This window comes from Electrophorus electricus, chromosome 1, assembly GCF_041902795.1.
Source record: "Electrophorus electricus isolate QZ-2024a chromosome 1, ASM4190279v1, whole genome shotgun sequence".
NCBI lineage: Eukaryota > Metazoa > Chordata > Actinopteri > Gymnotiformes > Gymnotidae > Electrophorus > Electrophorus electricus.
Window position 1 is genome coordinate 450,159 of NC_137497.1, and position 16,211 is coordinate 466,369.

The 16,211-nt window shown below is 44.4% G+C and overlaps 2 protein-coding genes across 8 annotated transcripts; both read left to right on the forward strand.

Annotated features, from left to right (window-relative positions):
- The first annotated feature begins 113 nt into the window (after positions 1–113).
- elac1 (elaC ribonuclease Z 1) lies at positions 114–3,732 on the forward strand. Of its 2 annotated transcripts, none has more exons than XM_081703566.1 (3): positions 114–381; positions 2,618–2,929; positions 3,023–3,732. In XM_081703566.1, the coding sequence occupies exons 1-3, from the start codon at positions 225–227 to the stop codon at positions 3,646–3,648; spliced, it is 1,095 nt and encodes a 364-aa protein (XP_081559692.1). In that variant the 5' UTR covers positions 114–224; the 3' UTR covers positions 3,649–3,732. The 2 variants fall into 2 exon arrangements, with proteins under 2 accessions (XP_081559692.1, XP_081559645.1); XM_081703519.1 differs by having other exon boundaries at positions 118–381; positions 2,453–2,929.
- A 136-nt stretch (positions 3,733–3,868) lies between these two features.
- Positions 3,869–15,018, forward strand: smad4b (SMAD family member 4b). 6 transcript variants are annotated; one of them, XM_081702945.1, is made up of 12 exons: positions 3,869–4,153; positions 4,259–5,222; positions 6,116–6,540; positions 7,107–7,281; positions 7,596–7,625; positions 7,926–8,168; positions 8,759–8,848; positions 9,375–9,425; positions 9,717–9,900; positions 10,529–10,697; positions 13,037–13,445; positions 14,112–15,018. In XM_081702945.1, exons 3-12 carry the CDS (start codon positions 6,301–6,303, stop codon positions 14,321–14,323), a joined length of 1,803 nt encoding a protein of 600 aa, XP_081559071.1. In that variant the 5' UTR covers positions 3,869–4,153; positions 4,259–5,222; positions 6,116–6,300; the 3' UTR covers positions 14,324–15,018. The 6 variants fall into 6 exon arrangements, with proteins under 6 accessions (XP_081559071.1, XP_081559241.1, XP_081559154.1 ...); XM_081702954.1 differs by lacking the exon at positions 3,869–4,153 and having other exon boundaries at positions 4,722–4,739; positions 5,125–5,222; XM_081703115.1 differs by having other exon boundaries at positions 3,869–5,222; positions 13,037–13,175.
- The last annotated feature ends 1,193 nt before the right edge of the window (positions 15,019–16,211 follow it).

Consider the following 16,211-nt stretch of genomic DNA (forward strand, 5'->3'; position numbering starts at 1 on the left):
GATGAAACGTGGTTTTCGCAAACTGGTTTGTGTGCAAGTCTTCCTACCACACATATTCACCAACACAAACACGACTCGGAACGACGCGCGGCCCACACGCGTTTCCGCCCTGGCTAAAGGACGCCCACGTGTCCTCAGCGTGAGCAGCCGAGCCGGCGTGCTGTTGGGAAGGGCTGTGCTCGGGTCGCTACGCGCCTTCCCGCTAAGCGGTGGCCTGGCCTACAATGTCGATGGATCTAACTTTCCTCGGAACCGGGTCCGCGTATCCGTCTCCCCATCGCGGAGCTTCGGCGCTGGTGCTGAGGACGGAGGGCGACTGCTGGCTCTTCGACTGCGGAGAGGGCACACAAACCCAGCTAATGAGGAGTCCCAGAAAAGCGAGTGAGCCTGCTTAACCTTACACCGGAGAAGGAAACTACTTCCTGCAACCGGTTTACTGATTTGCGTGGCCTTTTTTTTGCATTCCGATTACTTTACGTTGAAATATTATTTTGATAAATTAATCTGTAGGCGGATTTTTCTGTCCCAATATCTCATCCCAGGTTGCACTGTTTATGACCGACGTTACTGAGCAGTTGTTGCTCGCTGTTATCGAGCCTGCGCGGCGCACCTACTCCGCGTGAATATTTAAACCTGAACGGAAACGGCTTGAAATTGAAGTCAAATTTGATTCACCTTGTGCTCATTAATCAGTGTCATCATCACAGTAACTTCAAAAATGTGTTCGTGTAGTGTGGTTTGATGTGTATGTGTAGGCCTAGTAAACAGGAAACTCGTTTTTTTAAAACTAATTTAACTGGCAGATCCCAGTGTCATATAACCTTCCCCTCCATATTTTTATGAAATAATCAACATCCATTATTGAGCTCTTTTTATTACATGACCTGTACTACAGGATTTAATAAGTTTTCACAAAATCCTTTTGACATATTAGCTGTTTTGCTATCGCTCTACCCGCATGTTCATTTTCCTGTTGTGTAATCCATGAGTACAGAGCCTGTGTAAATATGTCATTGGTTTAGCCGTGTAGGTTGGGCAATCACAAATTAAGGCCACTTAATCCAGATCTCTTAATCTATAGGCTCAGATTTAACATGGTCATTAGGGGTTTGATCAGACAAGACTAACCTGAACCTGACCCCTGTTTGAGAGTGGCATGCTGTAGTAGACCATTTCAAATTTACTGGCACTTTTATCAAAGCAATTTATAATTCTGACTGAGTACAACTTGAGGGTTAAGGGCCAACAGTGGCAACTTGGCAGTGGTGGGACTTAAACTCGCAACCTTCTAATTGCAAGCCAAGTATCTTAACCACTGAGCTGCCCTCACTAGAGAAAATTTCTGGTTTTTCTGTCGTTCCTAAAAACCTAACAATCACACAAAGAATTTCTATACATTTGTCAGAATTGATTATACACTTCTTTTATATGGCATACACTTTTACATGTTAATGTTTGCATTCGCCACCATTACATCCAGATCATACATTAGTTAACATATGCAAACTGACATTCAACACCCACACCAGTTGGAACCCTTTACCACTACATTCCAAGAGAAGACTTCTTTTTAAAAATGAATTCATCTTAATTAAGGTTGTTTTTCTTTACCATCCTGTACCTAGTGTAGAGATCATGTCTTTTTTTTCATTACCTCACTTCCCTAGCTGAACCAAATCAAAGAGCTACTAGGTAACTACATGTGTAACTAGGACCATTTATAGAAAGGCGGCCACTCCCTCTGACCCCAACACCAGCTAATATACCAGATAATACATCTGATAGCTACCTATCTAGTTCAGTTACATCCACGTACACAATGCCAGTTAGCTAATATACAAAACTATGTAATGTATTCTGAGGCTGTGTCATAAAAGATACTTACCTGTCACCACATTCCTGTGCCTTACTCATTTTACCAAATCTTTTAGGGTTAACCTGTTTGTTAACCCTGTGTTAACCTAAGTGAGCTAGGGTTAGTGTTAACCTCTGTGTTAACCCTGTATTAACCTATGTGGGTTAGGGATAACCTGTGTGTTAACCCTGTGTTAACCTATGTGAGCAAGAGTTAGGGTTAACCTGTGTGTTAACCTATGTGAGCTAGGGTTATGGTTAACCTGTGTGTTAACCCTGTGTTAACCTATGTGAGCTAGGGTTGGGGTTAACCTGTGTGTTAACCCTGTGTTAACCTATGTGAGCTCAGGCTGCATCATTACAATATTGGCTACTGCAGCAGAAACAGTATCATATAATGTTCAATCACAATGTCTAATTTTGTGAATAACTCAAACCTCAAATGAGTATTAGTGTTATTCTGTGGGAGTTATGATGAATCACGTGATCCAACAAATGTAAATAATTTTGGTTAATTAATACAACTTAAATATTTAATGAGGGGTGAGATTTTCTTGTGTAATGGAAAAATATAACGGAACCAATTTTTTCTTCCCAGGTAAGATCACCAAAATTTTTATATCTCATCTCCATGGTGATCACTTCTTTGGTCTGCCAGGGTTACTGTGCACACTGAGCCTGAGCTGTTCTGCCCAACCTGGCCAGCAGGGGGCGTATATAGAGATATTTGGACCACAGGGCCTGAGACACTTCCTGCGCGTAGCTTTGCAGATCTCCAGCGCCGAGCTGCAGCTCTCGTATGCTGTTCATGAGCTGGAGCCAAGCAGCGACCAGAGTCCCTGCACTGGACGTCTCGATGCTGCGTTGATCACCTGCAGCCCACAGCGCCACCCACAGGAGCAGCCTGGCAAGACTGTGCACCTGGACCCAGACTCTGACTGCTACACCCTCATAGATGACCAGAAGTTTCTGGTGCAGGCATTCAGGCTCTACCACAGAGTGCCTTCATTTGGGTTTGCAGTGCAGGAGAGAGACAGGCCAGGCCGTCTGAATGTCGAGTTACTGAAACAGCTAGGTAACAGTACCAGGTTAAAGCTCTGTGCTCTTTGGTTAAAATATCAAAGCTGTGTCCTGATTGGTGTGATAATCCTGGTGCTCTGTGCTGCAGGGGTGAACCCGGGACCCCTGTATGGACGTCTGAAGAGTGGACACAGCATCACCCTGGACAGTGGTCGCATGCTGCATCCAGCAGAGGTGCTGGGGCCGGCGGTGCATGGCAGGAAGGTGTGTGTGTTCGGGGACTGCAGTGCACTGGTGGGCAGTGGGGGCAGGAGAGCGTGTGAGGGGGCAGATGTGCTGGTGCACGAGGCCACACTGGAGGATGGGCAGCAGGAGAGGGCAGTAGAACATGGCCACAGCACTCCCAGCATGGCAGCAGCAGTGGCGCTTACCTGTGGAGCTCACACACTGGTGCTGCATCACTTCAGCCAGCGCTACAGACCAGCAGGTGAACGGCAGGAAGGTGGAGGAGGAACGGCGGCGGAACGGCATGAGGGTGGAGGAGGAACGGCGGCGGAACGGCAGGAGGCTGGAGGAGGAACGGCGGCGGAACGGCAGGAGGCTGGAGGAGGAACGGCGGCGGAACGGCAGGAGGCTGGAGGAGCCCATGTCAGCCAGCTGAAGGTGCAGGCGGAACTGTCTCTGCAGGGCTCAAGCACACGTGTCATTCTGGCTGAGGATTTCCTCACTGTACCTGTACCCCTCAGGGAACGTCACCCTGGAAAAACTGGTTAACACTGTGTGTGCGTGTGTGTTATTTTTTAACTCAAAGACACAATTTTTTAATACAGCAAAATATTAAATATTGTTTTTCCAATACTTATTTTTGAAATGTATTTTGATGTAAATTCTCTGCATCATCCGTGCTATGCTACTGTTGGCTCTGGTGTTCTTGTCGAGGATAAACAGGAGATGGATATCACAAGAAGCGTGTTAGCACTGAAGACTGAGGGTGAGGGGTAACAGTGATTGAGAAGTCACAGTGAGAGGTCACAATAAGGTCACATTCGGTGAAGGGTAACAGTGAGTGAGAGGTCACAGTAAGAGGGGTCACAGTGAGTGAGAGGTCACAGTAAGGGGTCACAGTGAGTGAGAGGTCACTATGAGGGGTCACAGTGAGAGAGGTCACTATGAGGGGTCACAGTGAGTGAGAGGTCACAGTAAGAGGGGTCACAGTGAGTGAGAGGTCACAGTAAGGGGTCACAGTGAGAGGTCACTGTATGAGGGGTCACAGTGAGAGGTCACTGTATGAGGGGTCACAGTGAGCGGTCACTGTATGAGGGGTCACAGTGAGTGAGAGGTCACTGTGAGGGGTCACAGTGAGAGAGGGGTCACAGTGAGAGAGAGGTCACTGTATGAGGGGTCACAGTGAGAGAGGTCACTGTATGAGGGGTCACAGTGAGAGAGGTCACATCAACCCAGCAGCAGGTCTAGTAACTGCTCCTTTGAGGAGGAACAGGAGAAGGACTGCAAGAGCCCTAAAACATGAGCTCCAGTTGGCTACTGGTGTGACCACAGTCAGAAACAGACTCCATGAGGGTTGTCCAGCGTTCCTGTAATGGGACCTGTACTCACAGCACCGTGCAGCTTGACTGGCATTCCCAAGTTAGGATCCCATGATCCAGGTCTGGGAGGAGATTCCCCTGGACACCAACGGTTGTCTCATCAGGAATATCACCAGACGTTGTCAGGAGTATGTATGCACTGTGTATGCATGTTTAGCAAGCCGTTTTTGGATAAAAGTGTCAGTTAAATGCTGTAAATGTAAAATATAATTTAAATATAAAATTGTGTGTGTGTGTGTGTGCCAGATTCCTATTAACCCAGTAAGTACGCGTGAAAAGGGACAATTTTCATTTTACAGTTGAAGTCTAAAACGGTCTCTGTAAATCCTTGGTTTATATCCTACTTTCTGTGTTTGGTACCGGACTCCTGGTTTGGTTTATATCCTACTTCTGTGTTTGGTACCAGACTCCTGGTTTGGTTTATATCGTATTTCTGTGTTTGGTACCGGACTCCTGGTTTGGTTTACATCGTATTTCTGTATTCGGTACCGGACTCCTGGTTTGGTTTATATCCTACTTCTGTGTTTGGTACCGGACTCCTGGTTTGGTTTATATCCTACTTCTGTGTTTGGTACCGGACTCCTGGTTTGGTTTATATCGTATTTCTGTATTCGGTACCGGACTCCTGGTTTTCGCCATACTGAAGCGGTTACTGGGCTGCACTGGGGGCGTCTGAACACATCGACTTCAACTCTTGAGCGATGCCAGATTTATAGCTAAAGGTCGTCCGTGTATTTATGAATGGTAAGCATCACGGACTCGTTTATACGAATGTTAAAAATGTTCAGATATTGTTAGTCGAACTAGATTGTCAGTGAAGTGTCCTGTAGTTTCAGTTCATTAGCCGATACAGTCGGAGATGGGTTAGCTAGTTAGCTTAGCTTAGTTTAGCTAGCGATCTCACAACATTGCCGAAATAGTCAACTAGCTAGCTACCCACGTACCTGGCTGTATACTATAATTATTAACACACTGTACGGTATGTTTTATTCACATTTCTTGTAGTCACATTTGACTAATTAAACGTTTATCGGTATTAATTTGGGTTATGAAGTAGCTGCGTTAGCTGGCTACCTAAAGGGCTGGTAACTTGGTCTTTGTGTTTAGCATATCAGGCTAATAATTGTGCAGATAGCCAGGGTCGCTATTTGGGAATTATAAACATTAGTCAGGAGAAATATCAATCCAACCTACTCACAAGAATGTTTCAGACCACTGTCGTATAAAACAACGGGAATTTTACTTGGCTGAACCGTATCACTGCATTTTTTATTCACGCCCGTGAACGAACGTTTACTTGACTCAGTTTAGCTAGGTTAGCTAACGCTAGCTACAGTCTTCCATCAATATTCAACTATGACTTGAAGTTTATTCTAATCGGCATTTATTATTTATTGCGTTTATTGTCACGATTATACAGCAAGTCAAACTACTGGGAAAAAGAACCTTGCACACGTGCTGTGTGCTTTCTCGTCTCTTGTCAAAGCATAATTTTGGCAGTTGTGGGTTGGTCTGGTGTTGGATGTTAGTGTTGTCCGAGCCCAGCTGTTATGAATGAAAGTGGCGCTGCTTTCTTTATGCATGTACAGCAAAACTGTGCTTGATTTGGTGGTATTTGTGTGTTTTTGTGTTCTCAGTGTTTGTGGCAAAGGGACCTGGAACCTGAAGGCATTTGTGTAGGAGGGGCTGTATACTGCATCACAGAGAGTACACACACACACTCAACTCACCCAGTGCATAGAGATCCTCTGTACCATACTGAGCAAGAACTGGAATAGTGGCATCTCCCTGAGCCCATCTGTAGGCAGACTTGCTGGGAAGTATGTCTGTGTCCAGCACTCCCACCAGTAATGATGCCTGTCTGAGCATAGTGCACAGTCTCATGTGCCACAGACAGGGTGGGGAGAGTGAGTCCTTCTCCAAACGTGCCATCGAGAGTCTGGTGAAGAAGCTGAAAGAGAAGAAGGATGAACTGGACTCCCTGATCACTGCCGTAACGACAAACGGAGCACATCCCAGCAAGTGTGTCACCATCCAGCGTACCCTGGATGGACGCCTGCAGGTAGGACAAAGCGCAGCTGGTGCAGCATACCGCACTGAACACAGGAACGCGGCCACATAACACACTGAACACTTTATGCAAAACTGTCGTAGAACGTCTTGACCTTTCCAATATGTGACTGGATGGCAGTATGATGACACATGAGAGAGAGAATGGCTAGAGAAGGTGGTGTGAGATTGGTTGGTCTAAGATTGGTTGTGAATCTCTATCTGTTGCCTCTATATACATCAATAGTTTGAGTTTAGTGTATTAAGTGTGCTGATGTTTTAGGTTGGGTGGTGTGACTGATGTCCCCCACACACTACTCATATAATGTGTTAGGTTGGGTGGTGTGACTGTCCCCCATACACCTCACATATAATGTGTTACTGATAAACAATAATATTTACAATTATGTTCATGAAACAGCTAGGAAGAGAGTGTGTATAATGCTCATATCTTTGTGAAACTCACTGATCCCAGACCAGCTCACTGGCAGGTTTGATGAGTCTGTGTGTTCACTCAAAAAGCCCCTGTTGATCTGTCCCTCTGTCTGGGTGTGCTGATAATGTTCTTGTTCTGTTCAGGTGGCCGGGCGGAAGGGGTTTCCACATGTGATCTATGCTCGTCTGTGGAGATGGCCAGATCTGCATAAGAATGAGCTTAAACATGTTAAATACTGCCAGTTTGCCTTCGACCTCAAGTGTGACAGTGTGTGTGTGAACCCCTACCACTATGAGAGGGTGGCATCGCCGGGCATTGGTCAGTATTCCCAACCCATACACATGTGCACGCACGCACACAACCACGCACTCACACTAGATTTTTCCATCATGACCTTTTTCTCCAGTGTGCTGTATTACTCCTGGTGTAGCTCAGTGAGGGTAGTTACCTGTTTCAGGTGAGCTGGAGGAGACAGACACTCCTGCACTGCTGTCTCTCTGTGCCTCAGCTGGTGTTTGGTTACTGTGTAACCGCAATGCTAAACACTTAAGTGAATATTTATTGCCATGTTTCTGTTTATAATTATGTTAACGTGACTGTTTGCTTACGCTCACTGTGTCTCTGTCTCTCAGACCTGTCTGGACTGACTCTGAGTGGTGCAGGTGAGGTGTGATTGTGGGTTTTATTTTTGTTTTGTTTGTTTTTTAAAGCTTTTATGTGTATATTACAGCTCAAAGAATCAATTTGTATGTGAGTATGTTTGCCCGCCTTAAGGTACTTGACTTGTAATCAGATGGTTGCTGGTTCAAATCCCACCACTGCCAAGCTGCCACTGTTGGGCCCCTGAACAAGGCCCTTAACCCTCAGTTGCTGAAGTTGTACTGTCATAATTGTAAGTCGCTTTGGATAAAAGTGTCAGCTAAATGCCATAAATGTAAATGTGTCCCCGTGCATGTGTCTAGGGCCCAGTGCAGGTCTGTTGGTGAAGGAGGAGTTTGAAGGACAGACATCTCACTCCAGTGCTGATGGGTCTCACAGCATACAGACCATCCAGCATCAGCCCGCCTCGTCTCATCCAGCGCCGCCCACCTCTACCCGCCCGGCCCTGCCTGACACCTTCAGCAGCCCTGCCCTCCTGCCTCCACCTGATGCGACGAGCTCTGCCTCCAGCTCTGCCTTTCCTAGTTTAGCTGCTGGAGCAGCCAGTAAGAAACATATAGTCATGGGTTGAGGTTAAAGGGGTTCAATGTTTCTGGTGTTGTATGCTAACATATTAACCACTCGCACACAGTGGTTTGGGATGTGGGTTGTAAAGATGTTAGAATGAGTACAGGATGTTTAGAAAGAATTCTCCACACACAGCTGTTCCCCCCCCCATATTCTACTCTCTCTCTCTCTCTCTCTCCACACAGCTGTTCCCCCCCCCATATTCTACTCTCTCTCTGTCCCCACACACAGCTGTTCCCCCCCCCCATATTCTACTCTCTCTCTCTCTGTCCCCACACACAGCTGTTCCCCCCCCCCCATATTCTACTCTCTCTCTCTGTCCCCACACACAGCTGTTCCCCCCTCACACTCTACACTGTCTCCTCCCCTCATAGCTGTTACCCCACATTCTGTTTTTAAATTAAAATGTGATTGTACAGCTTTTTCTCATGGCCTATACAAATGTGCACAATGGCGACAACAAGATTGTGTTACCTAAAGAAAAAAGCGAACATTAATAGGGAATTTCTGTAATTCTCCCATCACATGATCAGATACTTTGTGCTGATAGGCTATTTGTCTCCCATAGCAGCCGGTGGCTCTTGGTCAAGAGGGAGTGGTTTCCCTCCCAACCTGCCTCATCAGAACGGCCACTTGCACCACCACCCTCCCCAGTACTGTGAGTGTCTCTCTCACTCACACACATACACGCGCGCGCGAACTGAAGCTTCACAGTACTAGAGTACTGACTGACAGCAGTGGTACAGTAGCATTAGCTATACTAACAATTTAATTTGGTAGTTTTTTTCCAGTCAATGCCACAAGACGAACACAAACAAGCAATGTTCAGGCTGGCCACTGGAGGGTGACAGTGTAGCCGTCTCCACTCATATACAGTGATGTACAGTCATCAAGACACACACAAACTACGCATTTGCAGATGCAGACATACATACAGTCACCCAAATAATTCACAGCTTAACTTTTGTGGGTTATATAGTTTTTTTTTAATTTACATTATTAATTCTTATAAGTAGGAAATGAGGAATTGAAACTGCAGTATTCCTATTTCCTTTATGTTGTGGCACTTCTACTCATCACCCTGCCAAGGGAACATTCTTGAACATTCCAAAATTCCAGACCATTCCAATATTCCAGAACAGCATTTTTTTACAGTGAAGGTGATTTTTCTCCTTTCTGCTCAGGGCCTGTGCATAATGACCTTGTATTCCAGCCCCCGATATCTACCCACCCAGGTGACACACACACCCACACACACACACACACACACACACACACACACAAACACACTTATGGGTTTAGTCTGTAGTAATAGTTGGGCTTTGTATAATCTAACACCTAAACACAGATTGGCTCTGTAAGACCTAGACTCACAGATGTTTTAAAATTTTTATTTGTGATCTCTGTGTATGTTTCCTTCTGCTTATAGAAGTCAGTGTTGTGTGTAAAATCAATGAATATAATAATGAAATTATTATACACACTGTCCCGCTCTCTCTAGCGCTCGCTCTCTCTGTCTCTCCCAGCGCCAGATTACTGGTGCTCCATTGCGTATTTTGAGATGGATGTGCAGGTCGGGGAGACGTTTAAGGTTCCGTCTTCGTGCCCCGTGGTGACGGTGGATGGCTATGTGGACCCTTCTGGTGGCGATCGCTTCTGCCTGGGCCAGCTGAGCAATGTGCACCGCACCGAGGCTATCGAAAGGGCCAGGCATGCCAATCTATCCCAAACACTCCCATTTCAGAGTTCCCACTGGTCACAGAATTTTGGAATATCTTGGAATTTCAAAATTCCAGACATGGAAAGTCTGGATTTGATCCTTTTTTAAAATAGTTTTGTAGGTCAAGTTATGGAATCTCAGGGAATTTTGTAGCATCTTTAAATTTTACTTGCAGTTTATCAAAATGTTATTTTCATGCATTTCCCATATTTTGCCAGTGGTTGTTATATTTACTTGATTTTTCTGTGCCAGTTTGTAATTTGGAGTTTTAAATTGTCTTTTATAGAGGAGGTTCAAGGTCTTTTTGCATTGGTACTCTTCACTGTTCAGTCTCACTCTGATGTAGACAGTACAGTAGGAGACAGTTAGAGCACTATGAGAAGTTATTAGTGTTCATAAAGGACAGCAGGAGACAGTCACGGCACTATGAAGTTAAATACAGTATTGCCCATTAAATAGGCACTCAGGAAGGAATACTAAGAAGGCTGGAGATCAGAAGGACTCACACTCCTCCCTCTCTCGCACACACATTCTCATTCCCGCACACACACATTCTCTTTCTCTCTCTATCGCACCCATGTTCTCGCTCTCTCTCACACACATTTTCTCTCTCTATAGGTTGCACATTGGAAAGGGAGTGCAGTTGGAGTGTAAGGGTGAAGGAGACGTTTGGGTACGTTGCCTTAGCGACCATGCAGTGTTTGTCCAGAGTTACTATCTGGACAGAGAAGCTGGAAGAGCTCCAGGTGATGCTGTTCATAAAATCTACCCCAGCGCCTACATCAAGGTAACCTTAAACCCCTAACCACAGCACCTACATCAAGGTAACCTTAAACCCCTAAACCCTAACCTCAGCGCCTATGTCAAAGTTACCCTAACCCCTAAACGCAGCACCTACATCAAGGTAATTCTAAACACCTAAAATCTAACCCCTGACCGAAACCCATCCCACAAGAGAACGTCCATCAAGGGCAACAGACAGCAGTTGGCTGGGGTGGATGTGTGGTGCGCTACAGCAGGGGACATCAGGGGGTGGTAGGAGTAGCCATGGCGGCTGAGACATGTTGAGGCTCAGTAACATCTTGACATGAGGGCTAGGTGTACCTCGGCAGAAAGAGACACTAGATTAAGCATGTCCAGGTATGAGGGTGTGTAAATTAGGGAACTATTATGTGCAGTGATGGATTCTGGAGGGTCTAGCTATGGCAGCACAGCTAAAAGGAAAGAGCCAGAAGGAACCACAGGCATGAGGGCACATCAGCACTGCACCGCTCTGTCAACAAACTTCAGAGACAAAAGAGAAGTGACAGCATCATAACATCCCAATACCATGGACCCCCAGATCTACAGCTTTACCTCAGATGGGAAGTAGTTAATAAAATCCCTGACTGTACAGATAGCTTTTCAGCCTAGCCTTAAATACTTTGAACATTTACTGGAAGGTTATTCCATGGTGTGGGAGCTTTATGGTAGAAGGCTCTGCCCTCTGCAGTTGATTTTCTTATTCTTGGTACCATAAAGAGCTGAACCTTTTGATCTAAGCAGACGTGGTGGGTCGTAATGCACTAGGAGATCTCTAAGCTCCAGTGGGGCAAAACCATTCAGTGCTTTGTAGGTAATTAGAAGTATTTTATAATCAATACAAAATTTTACTGGGAGCTAATATAAAGTAGCTAAGATAGGAGTGATCAAATGTTCTAGTTCTAGTAAGAACTCTGGCTGCTGTGTTTTGCACTAGCTGGAGCTTGTTTAGGAACTTAATGGTACAGCCTGATAGTAAAGCATTAAAGTAGTCCAATCTTTAAATGATGGTAGCTCAGTGGTTAAGGTACTTGACTTGTAATCAGAAGGTTGCTGGTTCAAGCCCCAACACTGCCAGGTTTCCATTGTTGGGCCCCTGAGCAAGGCCCTTAACCCTTAAGTTGTACTCAGTTCTAGTAAGTCATTTTGGATAAAAGCATCAGGTAAATGTAAATAAATGCATGGACTAGCTTTTCTGCATCATGTGATGAGAGCATGTTCCTAATCTTTGAAGTCTTCCTAAGGTGAAGAAAGACGGACCTAGAAAGTTTATTTGCATAAGCTTTGAACGAGAAACTGGGATCCATAATAGCTCCAAGCTCTTTAACTGTTAGAGAAGATGTGATTGGGGAAACCATTGAGGGTCATAGAGTAATTAGAGAGCGAGGACCTGGCTGTCTCTGGGCCTAATCGAAGCACCCCTGTTTTGTCAGGATTAAGGGAGAGAAGGTTCCTCAACATCCAGTGTCTGATGTCCTTTATGCATTCCCCAATAATATTAAGATGATATGTCCTCTGGTTTGGCCGAGACACATAGATGAGTATCATAAAGAAAAAGCAAAGGCCCTAGAACAGACCCTTGTGGGACACCCTAGCCAATATTGTTGTATGCTGAGAAGTCTCCATTTATGTTAACACACTGGTAGTGACCAGCTAGGTAAGATTTAAACAAGGATTACTCCCCTAATCCCAGCAACATTTTTGAGTCTATATAGTAAAATTATGTATGTATTAGCTATAGTGTCAAATGCTGCACTCAGATCAAGCAATATAAGCAAAGAGACAACCCTGGTCAGAAGCCAACAACAGGTTATTAGCTACTTTAATCAGTGCTGTCTCTGTCCTATGATGAGGCCTAAACCCTGACTGAAAGACTTCTGAAAGGTTTAGACTGTCCACGGTGGGTGGCTGGTCCTGTAGTGTTGCTACACCTTCTCTCTGGAACTCTACCTACACCTGTACCCCTCTCTCTCTGCCTTTTAAACTCAGCTCAGAACCTTTTCTCACAGTAATTCCACTCATATCTGTAAAGTGACTATTTTAGTTTTTTTTTTGTTTTGTTTTGTTTTGGTATTGCATTGTCCATACTTGCAGAACTGACATTTTCCAGTGCCTACATCACGGTAGTCCTAATCCTAGTATCTAAATCAATGCAACCTCTAACCTCTGACCCCCAGTCAGGGCAACCTCTAACCCCTGACCCCCCAATCAGTGTAGCTTCTAACCCCTGACCCCCCAATCAGTACAACATCTAATCCTTTGACCTGTAACACGTGTGTGTGTGTGTGTGTGTGTGTGTGTGTGTGTGTGTGTGTGTGTGTGTAGGTCTTTGACCTGAGGCAGTGCCATCGGCAGATGCAACAGCAGGCGGCTACAGCTCAGGCAGCAGCAGCAGCTCAGGCAGCAGCAGTGGCTGGAAACATCCCAGGTCCTGGATCAGTAGGAGGGATAGCACCAGCTATCAGTGAGTGTACACGCACAGGTCCTGGATCAGTAGGAGGGATAGCACCAGCTATCAGTGAGTGTACACGCACAGGTCCTGGATCAGTAGGAGGGATAGCACCAGCTATCAGTGAGTGTACACGCACAGGTCCTGGATCAGTAGGAGGGATAGCACCAGCTATCAGTGAGTGTACACGCACAGGTCCTGGATCAGTAGGAGGGATAGCACCAGCTATCAGTGAGTGTACACGCACAGGTCCTGGATCAGTAGGAGGGATAGCACCAGCTATCAGTGATTGTACACCCACAGGTCCTGGATCAGTAGGAAGGATAGCACCAGCTACTGGTCGGTGTATACACACAGGTATTAATTCTTTGCTTAAAAAAACTTATGAACTGCTTATAATTGTACTTCACTATACCATATAAACATCTGACAAAAGGATCTGAAAAAAAAACGAGGCAGTAAACTTTTTGAAAATATGTCAACTTTTGACCACGACTGTAAACACAAACACACACACACACATCAGGTGCTATTCCTCCTATTGATTCAGGATCTATCAGTGAGTGTGTGTGTATATATGTATATGTATATGTATATGTGTGTATATATGTATATGTATGTGTGTATATACATATATATATATATATATATATATATATATATATATATATATGTATATGTATGTGTGTATATACATATATATATATATATATATATATATATATATATATATATATATATATATATATATATATGTATATGTATGTGTGTATATACATATATATATATATATATATATATAATATATATAATATATATATATATATATTACACACACACACACACACACACAGAGACTTAATGTTGTTTATATCACACAGTCATTAGTAAGTGAACATGCATTTGTATCACACATTCTGGTCTAACTTGTAGTTTCTGTGTGTGTGTGAGGTCTGTCTGCTGCGGCTGGTATCGGGGTGGATGACCTGCGTCGATTGTGTATTCTGCGCATGAGTTTTGTGAAGGGCTGGGGCCCTGACTATCCCCGCCAGAGCATTAAAGAGACACCATGTTGGATCGAGATCCACCTTCACCGAGCCCTTCAGCTACTGGACGAGGTCCTACACACCATGCCGATAGCTGACCCACAACCGCTCGACTGACCCGCCCAGTCTGATCACCAACTGCTCGACTGACCCACCCAAACTGATCACCAACCACTCAACTGACCTGGCCAGTCTGACCTACAACCGCTCGACTGACCTACCCAGTCTGATCACCAACCACTGGAATGACCCGCCCAATCTGACCCACAACCACTACCACTGGAATGACCCGCCCACAGTCTGACCCACAACCACTGGATTGACCCACCCACAGCTGACTGTCAGCCTCACCCACCTTCATATGTCCTTTGCAACATTTCTCTTGGTGCATTGGTCCGCACTTCACACAAAATGCTCAGAAACGCATTTTAAAATGTGCCAAAATGCATCTTCACTGAGGGAAGCAGGTGCCGCCATCTTAATTTCTGAGGTTTGTATAAAGAGTGAAGAATAGCTGACACTACTGAGCTCTAAACAGCACCTGATGCAGGGAATACAGGACCTGGGATCCCACTCTGAAGGAGTTTATACACACACAGTTTATATTAACCCTTTTAACACCCCTCATATGTAAACAGTTTATATTAACCCTTATGTTAAAACCCCCCGCTCTGTCTGTTTATATTAACCCTTATTTTAAAACCCCTCTCTGTTTATATTAACCCTTATGCTAAAACCCCTCTCTGTTTATATTAACCCTTATGTTAAAACACCTCTCTGTTTATATTAACCCTTATGTTAAAACACCTCTCTGTTTATATTAACCCTTATGCTAAAACCCCTCTCACAGTTTATATTAACCCTTATGTCAAAACCCCTCTGTTTATATTAACCCTTATTTTAAAACCCCTCTCACAGTTTATATTAACCCTTATGCTAAAACCCCTCACAGTTTATATTAACCCTTATGTTAAAACCCCCCTCTGTCTGTTTATATTAACCCTTATGGCAAAACCCCTCAGATTATATTAACCCTTATGCTAAAACCCCTCTCACAGTTTATATTAACCCTTATGTTAAAACCCCCTCACACAGTTTATATTAACCCTTATGTCAAAACCCCTCACAGTTTATATTAACCCTTATGCTAAAACCCCTCACAGTTTATATTAACCCTTATGCTAAAACCCCCTCACACAGTTTATATTAACCCTTATGCTAAAACCCCTCACAGTTTATATTAACCCTTATGCTAAAACCCCTCAGTTTATATTAACCCTTATGTTAAAACCCCCCTCTGTCTGTTTATATTAACCCTTATGTCAAAACCCCTCACAGTTTATATTAACCCTTATGCTAAAACCCCTCACAGTTTATATTAACCCTTGTTAAAACCCCCGTTTGTTTATATTAACCCTTATGTCAAAACCTCTCACACACAGATTATATTAACCCTTGTGCTAAAACCCCTCTCACAGTATATATTAACCCTTATGTTAAAACCTCTCTCTCTCTCTCTCTCTCTCTCACCCACACACAAACAGTTTATTTGAAGCCTTATGTTAACTGTTTATGTATGAGGGGTGTTATATTAACCCTTACGTTAAAACCCCTCACACACACACACACACACAGAGGCCGTGGATCGAGGCGATCTTGCACTCATCACTGTGATTCAGCGTGGAATATGACAGCACAGAAACAAATCCTTGTCTGATGTGAAGAATGAAATGTCTGTTGAAGAGAAACCATACTAATAAACTCACAAAGCTCTGAACTTCTCTGAAATGGAACCCTTGTGAATGGGAATCTGGGACTAAAGATTCTAACAGGACTCTCAACACTAATACTGGCCTCTTGAAACACTAGCAGGACTTCCCGTAGCCTGCAGAGGGTGATGTTCCACAGAACTCCTCTGACGTCACACTGAAGGCATCAGGCTGGGTGTATAAGTAGTTCAAAATGAAGAGCTTGTCTTTATACACCACTGTAGATTATGTATTTT